General features: G+C 37.9%; 1 protein-coding gene across 5 annotated transcripts in view; it reads left to right on the top strand.

Annotated features, from left to right (window-relative positions):
• Positions 1-980: 980 nt before the first annotated feature.
• Positions 981-9753, top strand: part of LOC110107360 (peptidyl-prolyl cis-trans isomerase CYP57) — an 84081-nt gene continuing 75308 nt past the window's right edge. For all 5 annotated transcript variants that reach the window (XR_003701262.1, XR_002304360.2, XR_002304362.2 and 2 more), the window contains exon 1: positions 981-1279. Coding sequence is in view for 1 of the 5 variants with exons in the window: in XM_020837602.2 (XP_020693261.1) it covers positions 1060-1279 (220 nt within the window). In the remaining 4 variants the exon portion in view is untranslated. The remainder of the gene's footprint in view (positions 1280-9753) is intronic.

Below are 9753 nucleotides of genomic sequence, written 5' to 3'. Positions count from 1 at the left end.
CTTAAATTTGATCGTTTGGGAACCGATCTCCCATTCGGGTATTCATCTTTATTTGAGAATCGATCTCCATTCGAAGTTTGGATATTCCTGTTTGGGAATCGATCTCTTGGGTAGGTCTTAAATTTGCTCGTTTGGGAATCAATATCTCATTCAAAGTTTAAATCTAAATCTTCCCGACGATGACCATTGTCATTGGACAATAGTGGTGACCAATGATGGTAGATGGTTGTGGTTGTGAATAGGGCCAATGGAAGTGGGTGAATCTTTGTATTTTTAATGCATTTAAATTCATCCAAAGTGAGATGAATTAGACATGAAATTTCAAATTCCCTTAAATTTTATATTGTATTTTTTCGTCATATTGAACACCGAAAATGCTACAACTCTTAAAATACTTTACAATTAAGACACTTTGAAAGAGAGAAACAAAAGTGCACTGCATGGCTATATGTGATCAAATGATACATAATTTTTTTTAATTATTCTAAATGATTTCAAAGTTCAAACAATCAAATAAGCTCAAACTTTTTTTTTTTTGGACAAATTTTTAAAATGATATATGTTGTAATTTATTTTGGTTAAAACATAACCAAAATTTGAAAATTTAAAAATGATGATAGTCGTTTGGTAATCCAACGACTGGCTTTGACGGGGCAAATCCACATGGCAAAGGTCTTTGGGCACAAGTGCGACAGGTGGGGTTTTAGGTTTGGATGGATTGATCTGGTCATATGATAGAAGGGATAGGTTGATCACATGCTAGGTTAATCTAGCAAAGGCAAGTTGTTGCCTTTGTTTACGACTGGTCAGGCAAGTCGTTTAAAAATAAAACAACTTGCCATTTTGCCCATTAAAAAATAAAATCAGTAAATTTGACTAGAGTAAAATTAACAAATTAAATTAATAAATTAAATAGTAAATTATATTATAGTAAAATTAATAAATTATATTTTAGTACAATTAAATGAAATGGTCTTGTAATAGTTTTTCCACGGAAAGGAAAGGTAGCTAAAGCGGAAGAGGTCGGCACGCGATCCTGGCTGCACTCCAGTGATCTCCATGTCTTCTGTCTATGTATTGGAGCCGCCGACGAAGGGGAAGGTGGCGGTCAATACGACAGTGGGTCCAATCGACATTGAACTATGGCCGAAGGAGGCCCCGAATGCCGTCCGTAACTTCGTACAACTATGCCTTGAGGGCTACTACGACAACACCATCTTCCACCGGATCATCAAGTCCTTCGTCGTCCAAGGAGGAGATCCCACCGGCACTGGAACCGGTAATTGCTAGAATCTGAGTCTTATTGTGTTTCATCATTTTCTTCGTTAGTATTCCTGGTTAAAATCTAGATTGAGATTGCGAATTGGAGAAAGCTTACTGCTCCTTGAATTTGTTCTGACTACTTGCTTCCTTTTTATATTAGTTGTTGTCTTCATTGTTTTTCTTTAGGCTGCTTGATTTTGTCTCCAGAAAATTTTCATGGGGGTAATACTTTTGGTTTTTGTTGAACCTGAATCTAACCATTGCAGTATGCTGCTTGTACGGCAAGTTATTGGTGTAGGGACCATTAAAATGAAAACCTGTTTTAGTTATATGATGTTCATTGTTGTATTTTGGATAGTTAGGGATTGGAAGCCCTGGACAAACTGAAAAGAGATTTATTTGCATACTTGCATATGCCTTTATAGGTACTACCTACTTAGTAGGTAGTTAGCAGGTTAGGCACTCGCATATGCCTTTATAGGTTGGTACTTGCATATGCCTTCATTGATACCTATGATGTGCCGACACTTATACTCAAAGAGGAGTGCAGTGTTTGATATATTTCTGACACGACACGCATCCGACACTCCCCTGACACGTGTCGGACATACTGAGAACGTGTTCGATTATAAAAATATTAAATACAAATTCGATACACGTGTTCGACACTCATGTTCTAAATACTTTATAATTGTTTTTAAATAAAATTTCTTTTATTTAAAATTTTATTTATTTAAAATATAAAAACTAAATTTTTTATTTTCTATGCACATTACCAAATCAATCGTTCACATTCAATACCCCATTCATTGAATATTCTCATTTTTGTTTCTCTTTGGTGGGTTGCGACTTTGGTTTCACAACAATAACGGATGTCATCTTAACATCGATGTCTGACATCATTACAATATCGATATTTCAAAACCATTTTAGCTTCAAAGTCTAACACTCTCTTGACATTTATGCTCGACTCTAGCAATTTCTATGCCCACAACTTGACAGCTCATCTTTATCTGACGTTGTTTTAATATCGACGGCCAACCCCCTCTCAACATTGATGAAAGACGCCCTCTTGACATCGATGCCCCCCAATACTTTTAATACATAACATCGATGTCTGACTTTCAACAGCATTGTCGTCTCATCTGTCGATAATTGATACATGACATTAATGCCCAACTCTCGACATCCTATTATTAATTATTTTAAGCTTAAATTCTCATTAAATGACTTATTATTCCTAAATTAGTTTTAATATTATATTTATTCAATTTTTCTACACAAATTTTAAAATATAAAAATTATAATACCGTGTCCAACTCGTGTTCATGTCCTATATTTTCAATAACTAACGTGTTCTGTGTTCGTGTTGTGTCGTATTTGTGTCGTTGTGTCCATGTCTGTGCATCATAGATTGATACTTACCAGGGGAGGACTCATATCTAATGGCCTCACAAAGGAACTCGCCCTAGTTACACAAGTTCCACTCGCTCGAACTTGCGAAAGGAGATCGCTCCTCTCAAGGGAAATGAGAAACCTACCCAACCAAGCGACTTGCCACTCGCCTCATGAGATAGAGGTAGTCAATATAGCAACTAGCCCCATGTATACTTGTATATATCATCCCATGCACTTAGTAGGTAATTGGCAAGATACCAGGGAATGGCTTGCATCCGATGGGTTATACAGAGGAACTCGCCCTGCCGAGTGACATTAGGCCTCACTCGCTCGGGCCTGCTTAGGTAGATCACTCCTCTCATGGGTAACGAGGAACCTCGCCAGCCAAACAACTCGCCACTCGCCTCATGAAATGGAGATAGTTAACACAGTAACTCGCCCCCATCAGGGGCGGGAGCCGTCAACCTCATGCATCCAAGTTTAACTATATGAAAGTGTTTGTTCAAGGAACCATCAACTCGCCCTGCCGAGACCGATCAACCACTGAGCTTGTCTTCTCAATAGCCCTAGACCGATTGCCTCATCTTCCAGCCGATCCAAAGCTCAGCCTAGGTCATTGGTGGCTCCCAGACAATTCTCAATCATCAAACACCCCTTTTTTGGAACTTGCCCACTCTTACTTGACACTACCAAGCTCATCCAGTGCATACTCGACACTATTAAGCCTCCCCAGTGATTGATCAATAGAGCTTTATTGCTTGTGCTTTTCCTCAGCCAAGTAAGAGGCAACACATGTCCAGGATAATTTTTGTAATATTATAATTTTTTTTTTGGTGTAGTCTTTTTTGTAGCTCATAGAATTTTATAAATAAGGGGTAATGAGGAGCATTTGACACCTTTGTTTAGATCTTTTGAATCTTATTATACATCGATCTTTTTTTTCCTGTAACGATATATGTATTCACAACAGCTTCTCTCTAGCATTTTCCCATTCCCTCTTCATTCTCGTACAAGTTTCTGGCCGCATGCTTACAGGTTGGCCTACTAGTAAGAGTGTGTGCCATCCATGGACAAATTTGGACATAACATCTTCTTAGTTATGGTGAGTGTAGATTGATGCCAGTGATGTGAAAACAGGCACACCTCAATGAGTTAGGTGCCTTAGAATCATCAATAAATACAGAGAACAAAACCACACTACTCGTTGCATTCTGCCAGAGATAGAGGAAAGAATTATAAAGATGACTCAAAATGCCCAGGGCAGATTCCAAGGGTGAGTACGAAGGGACAATACTCTTGAGGTTTTGTTTGACTTTGCAGTTCATCGTATGAAGTCAAATAATAGAGCATTGGCCTTGATACTGATACTTGATCCCACTCACACCTTGCCCAGTGATGAGGAGTACAACTTGCCGACTGGGCGAGTTAGGAAAATAGAACCTGAACTCGCCGACATATTTTCAAGGGAGTCGTGGCAGTTAGACTGTATCCCAAGAAGTTCAAGGTATCTTAGAGTCATGCAGAGGTAGGACTGACCCAATGGACCATGTCCCCACCTTTGAATCCTTGACCTCCCTCTTTGATATTAAAGATGCTAGAAATATCATCTCTTTTTTATAATCCTCAAGGAGTCGACATTGAGTTGGTTTACTCGTTTGCTGATGGGAGTAATGACTTCTTTTTCAAATTTTAAAAGAATGTTTGTAATACAATTCACCAATGCGCATATGCGATTGAAGAATTCACAAGCCCACGAAGATTAGGAAGGATCCATGAGAGTCACTGAGGAGCTTTATAGTAAGGTTCCAAAGTGAAAAGCTCGAGGTAAAGGACTTTGAGCCTATAGTTGCATAGGTTACCTTGACCTAAGGACTGAGAGAGGGTCTATTATACTATGATCTTGACCTACAACAACCAGGAACTCTTACCGAGATATAGTAGTTGGCTAATATCCATGTAAATGCTGAAGAGTACGACATGGTAGTTGAATCATCCTCAGCCACTTGTCCGCATGAGCTCGCGCTCAAAAGTGAACAATAGTGAGGGCGAAAAGAGAATGAATTTTTCCTAGGGATATAAGGCACAAAAGACCAAACTCTTTGTGAGATTTCCATTGCTTAGAACCTCAAAGGGCACCCCTCACCATTGAGGATTGCAGGTTCACTCGCTTCAAGAGTAAAGGCGCCAACTTGTGTCACTCCCTCGTACTGTGAAGAACTCACATATTGCCTACCAGCTTATCCCATCTACACTTTGCTGAGAGTTTTTATAGCCAAGTTAGAAGAGGCCATCCAGAATAGGGAGTTTTTAAGCATTCGTTGCCTATGACACACACACTTAGGATATTTTAAGGTACTATGCTTTCTTTATGAACCATTATCATGACATAGAAGAATGCCACTACCTCTAGGGTTTAGTAGAAGAGCTCATCAAAGCCTGGGAAACTAAAGGAATTCGTACTCACCGATCCTAATTAGTGCTAAAATAAAAGATCCCTTGGAGGGGGGGGGGGTGACAACATGCCCGTCCTAACTCATTCCGTGCACATTGCAGGAGTTGTGCTTGCAATTATGGTAGGATAGTGAGTTAACTCGCCGACAAAGAAGAGGAAGATCAGGGTTGTCAAATCGATATCTACTTTATGAGCTCTAACTATAGATGTCTCCTAATTACATTTGTGAAAGTTAACTTTCCCACAGGAGGGGAAACCCCCACAACAACATCATCGTCATCACTATGCTAATCACAAACTATTAAATTGATCGTGTATATATATATATATATATGTAGATTTTTGTGAATATAAATACATTATTTAAAAAGAATGAACCCACTTGCTTCTCAACACACCCCTACTTCAGATACTCTCTATGGTTTCTCAGGATAACATAGGGAGATTGAAGGAGTACTCGCCCTACCCATCACTTGGGGTGAGAGCCGTAACTCCATAGGACCTAAAGGAGAAATTTAAACCTAATTTCCTATTTACTTGCTAATTCTTTTGTAATTTATTATTTCACCATAGCCAACTAGTTGTTCTAAACGATAAAGAATACACATCAAAAGAGTATATACCGAATATCTCTTTCAAAATAATTAGATCACATTAGTCCAGATTATAATGATCGCAACAAAAAAAAAATCATATGAACTATGAAATTATGTGTACCTTTTAAAATTAGACTTTCTATTTTCTATTAAACTTAGCCAACTCAGCGGAACTCTTACCTTTGCTTGAAATGTTATAAATAATAAGGTGAGTAGTAAACTCAGTAAGTCACCCTTGTCCCCCATAATATAGTTCAATTCATAGCTCAACATGAACAATAAATAAAATAATAAAAGTAACTATTATTTTACAATTTTTTGTATACTAATTAACATATGAAAGTGAATGTAGTAAGGTACATGCGTGGATGTTTCTTATAACTTCCAAATTTCATCTCACATCTGCTAAAGATAGGTGCCAACACAGAACAGAGTATATTCCAATACAAATTCAGTTTAGAGCTACTGCAGAGCATAATAATTCAAAACAGAGAATTTTAGAGTATATTTTTGTTTTTTCACAACAAAGCTCTAGAATGTATTGAAATGCAAATGTAATATGCAACTGAAGTAGATGTATTGGATTTGGCTTATGTTAAGAAAGGTAGAGATAGACTTAAAAAGACTTGGTTATAAAATATTAGACATGATATTTCTTTATTAGATTTAAATGAAAATTTAATTTTTAACAAGACATAATGGAGAAAAATGATTCATGTAGCTGACACGACACAGTGGGATAAAGGCTTGATGTTGTTGTTATATAAAAATCCCCACATTTCAAGTGTCTATACGAAGTTCTCAGAATTATATTAATTTTATACAGATTATGTAAAATGCTAAATTAACATACTTTGCCAATTGTATTGAGGTTTAGAGATGCCACCATTTTTTAGTATCATCATACAGAATGAATTGATTGGTGAAATTTTATATTCTTATAGTCAAATTATCTATAATGGAGAATATAATAAAAGTTGTATGGTGAAACCTTTCTTAAACTCAGTAAAAACATGTTTAAAAACATTTCTCTTTATAAACACTTGGGATTTGAAATCAGAAATAGGGTACATTTTGCAGCCTAATAATTTTCCTAATTGGCTGAATAGACAAATTTCTTATCTTGGACTCCAAATGTCCTATTTCTTTCTCTTTACTTTCATTTTCTTATGTTCTTCTTTGGCAAGCTAAAGGTGTAATGGGTTTTTGCAAATGAATCAAGATATTTTTAATATTTAAATATCACTAATTCAGCTTAGCAATTTGACACCCAAATTTTGAGCCCCACAACGCCCATAGAGAATCTTTCAGAATCTCGCAAGTCTCGACCCAACGTTGCGGGAACACTACACGACGCTAAAATGCTCGACCAAAACTTATTTTTTCCCATTTTTCTTGAGAGCTCAATGCTAGAGCACTACAGCACTCGCAGAGAAAAAATTAAAATTTGGTTTTCCACTCCTCAGGCTCCAAACCTTGATTATTTTCTATCCATTCAGCATTTCAATACTTATAATTACTATTAAACTCAAAATTTAGGATCATTAATGGGTAATTGCCTGAATTTCAGATGACAAATATCACATCGTCCCCTCAAAGAATGTCGTCATCAATATTCCAATTGGAATAGATCTTGATACAACCTCCTTATCTCAGCTTTCTTCTTCCAAGTTGCTCTCTTTTTGTTTTATGCTTCCATTGGACCTTGACTATTATAATCTGCTTATTTCTTAGTTGCTTATCATCAAAAGCTAGAATACACTTAGGTTCCTCCCTATTGGTCAAATTGGACTATACATCTAATTTTGCTTCAGGAACTCTTTTGCCAATAGGAGATATCCATTTTCTCAATTCTGATGCATGAAATTCATTATGATTTTTTGACAGTTGATTTGGCAAAAATAATATATAAGCAGATTTTCCTACCCTTTTAATAACTTAAAACGGTCCTATATATCTAGGGCTTAGCTAACTGTCTTTTCCAAATTTGCTTACTTCCTTCATTGGAGGAGCTTTTAGATCGACAAAATCACTAGTTTGAAACTCAATAGAGTTATGCTTTAGGTCAAAATACTTCTTCGGGTTGTCCTGGACTACTTCTAACCTTTTTCTAATCAGTTTGCTATTTTCAGTGGTACTGTTTACCAGCTCAGAACCTATCAATTTTCTTTCTCCTGTTTAAGTCCTAGATAACGATGTTTTACACATTTTCCCATACAAAACTTCGTATGGAGCCATAGTAATACTTGCTTAGAAATTACTGTTATAATTAAATTCAATCAAAGGAATACGATCTTTCTAGCTTCCATCAAAATCTATAACACAGAGCCTTAATAGATCTTCTAAAATCTGATTCACTCTCTTAGATCGCTCATTTGTCTGGGGATGAAAGGCTGTAGTGAAATTTAACTTTGTTCCCAGACCCTTCTGAATACTTTTCCACAACTTCGAAGTGAAACTGTCTTCACGATTAGAAACAACAACTTTAGGAATTCTATACAGCTTGATAATTTCCTTCACATACAACTGAGCTACAGAGTCAGTATTGGAAGAAAATGAGCAAATTTTTGTAACTTATCCCTAATGACCCACACTACATCATGATCTTTCCTAGATCTGAGAAAATCCATAGTAATTTCATTTCATTTTACTCTGGAATAAACAACGATTGCAATAGTCCACTAGGCCTCTGATGCTTAGCTTTCACCATTTGACACGTTTCACATTTGGAGATGAACTCTGAAAGTTCGTTAGGGATGTTAAGCCCTTATGAATTAGCCCAAGGCTAATCAAGAGGGGGGGTGAATTGGTATTTTAAAAAATCTTTCAGATCAAAACACAATCACAAAACTCAAACCAAAATCACCACAATGAAAATCAAAGTGTGGAAGAATAAATGCGGAAGATTAATAAAAAAAGAACTCAGAAATTTATAGTGGTTCGGTCAACTCGACCTACGTCCACTCCCCGGAGGCGCCCTCTGGGTATTGCACTAAACACAGTGACTTTCCTTTTGCTCTCATAGCAAGGCGGATAAGCCCTCACAAAAACTCCTTTTCGCCAACCCCGGCGAGGTAGAGAACCTAACTCCTTTTGCTTCCTCCTGAAGCAGGCATAGAACCTAAGTCCTTTTGCTCCAGGCAGAGAACCTTGATCAATTGCTGAAGAAGATCTCTCTCAACCCTCCAAGGACAAGAGACTCTAGTGGAAGAAGAAGAAGTGGAACAATGCTTGAAGCAAACCTTGTGAAATTTCCTCACAAGCTCTCCCTCACAAAATCCTCTCTCTCCCTCTCCTCTAGGCTTTCTCAGGTCAAGACAGCAGCAAAAGATCTACTCTAAGGTGTTGACGAATATTTTCGCATCGATTCGACCCCGATCGAGCCCGACTAGACTCGATTGCGCTCGATCAACTCAATTGATCGTTGTCGTGGTTAAATTGACTCAAATTAAGCCTCGTTTTAATTAAATTGAACACAATTTAATTTAATTAAAATTAAATCAAATAAAATCAAACCCAATCGAACCTCGTCGAGCGCCGTCGAGCCCAATTCGACGCAGTTCGACACATTTCGGCGTCGATCCGAGTTCAATTTCACAAAATTGACTCAATCGAACAAAATCGGACCCAAATCGACTCAAATCGATTCTGGTCGAGCCCAATTCGGAGCCAATTTCAGCCCCAATTGATTGATTTGGGCTCAACCAACTCCCCAAATCAGGATTTTGAACCTAGGGCTGAGATTTTCTCTCAAATCTCACCCAAATTTGGGTTCAATGTACTCAAGTACATTCTCCTCGTTTCAAGTAACGAGAGAGCCTCATAGGCTCATTTGGGCGGTCCCTTAGGCTGTCCGTCCGAAGCCAGAGCGAAACAAGAGCGGGAGAGGGAGTGGGGAGCGGCATTCGGCTCCCCCTTGGCTTTCTTTCTTCCGTCCCGACACACACAGAGAGAACGAGCAAGAGAGAACGGGAGCAGGAGTACCAGGCGAAGCTCCCATTCGCGCCAGAGCCCTCGTTCGCGCGATTTCCAGCCCGTTCGCGC

Source organism: Dendrobium catenatum, unplaced genomic scaffold (genome assembly GCF_001605985.2).
Source record: "Dendrobium catenatum unplaced genomic scaffold, ASM160598v2 fragScaff_scaffold_718, whole genome shotgun sequence".
In the NCBI taxonomy this organism is placed as follows: Eukaryota; Viridiplantae; Streptophyta; class Magnoliopsida; order Asparagales; family Orchidaceae; genus Dendrobium; species Dendrobium catenatum.
The sequence above is the reverse complement of the archived record's forward strand: the minus strand, read 5'-3'. Positions and strand labels throughout refer to the sequence as shown.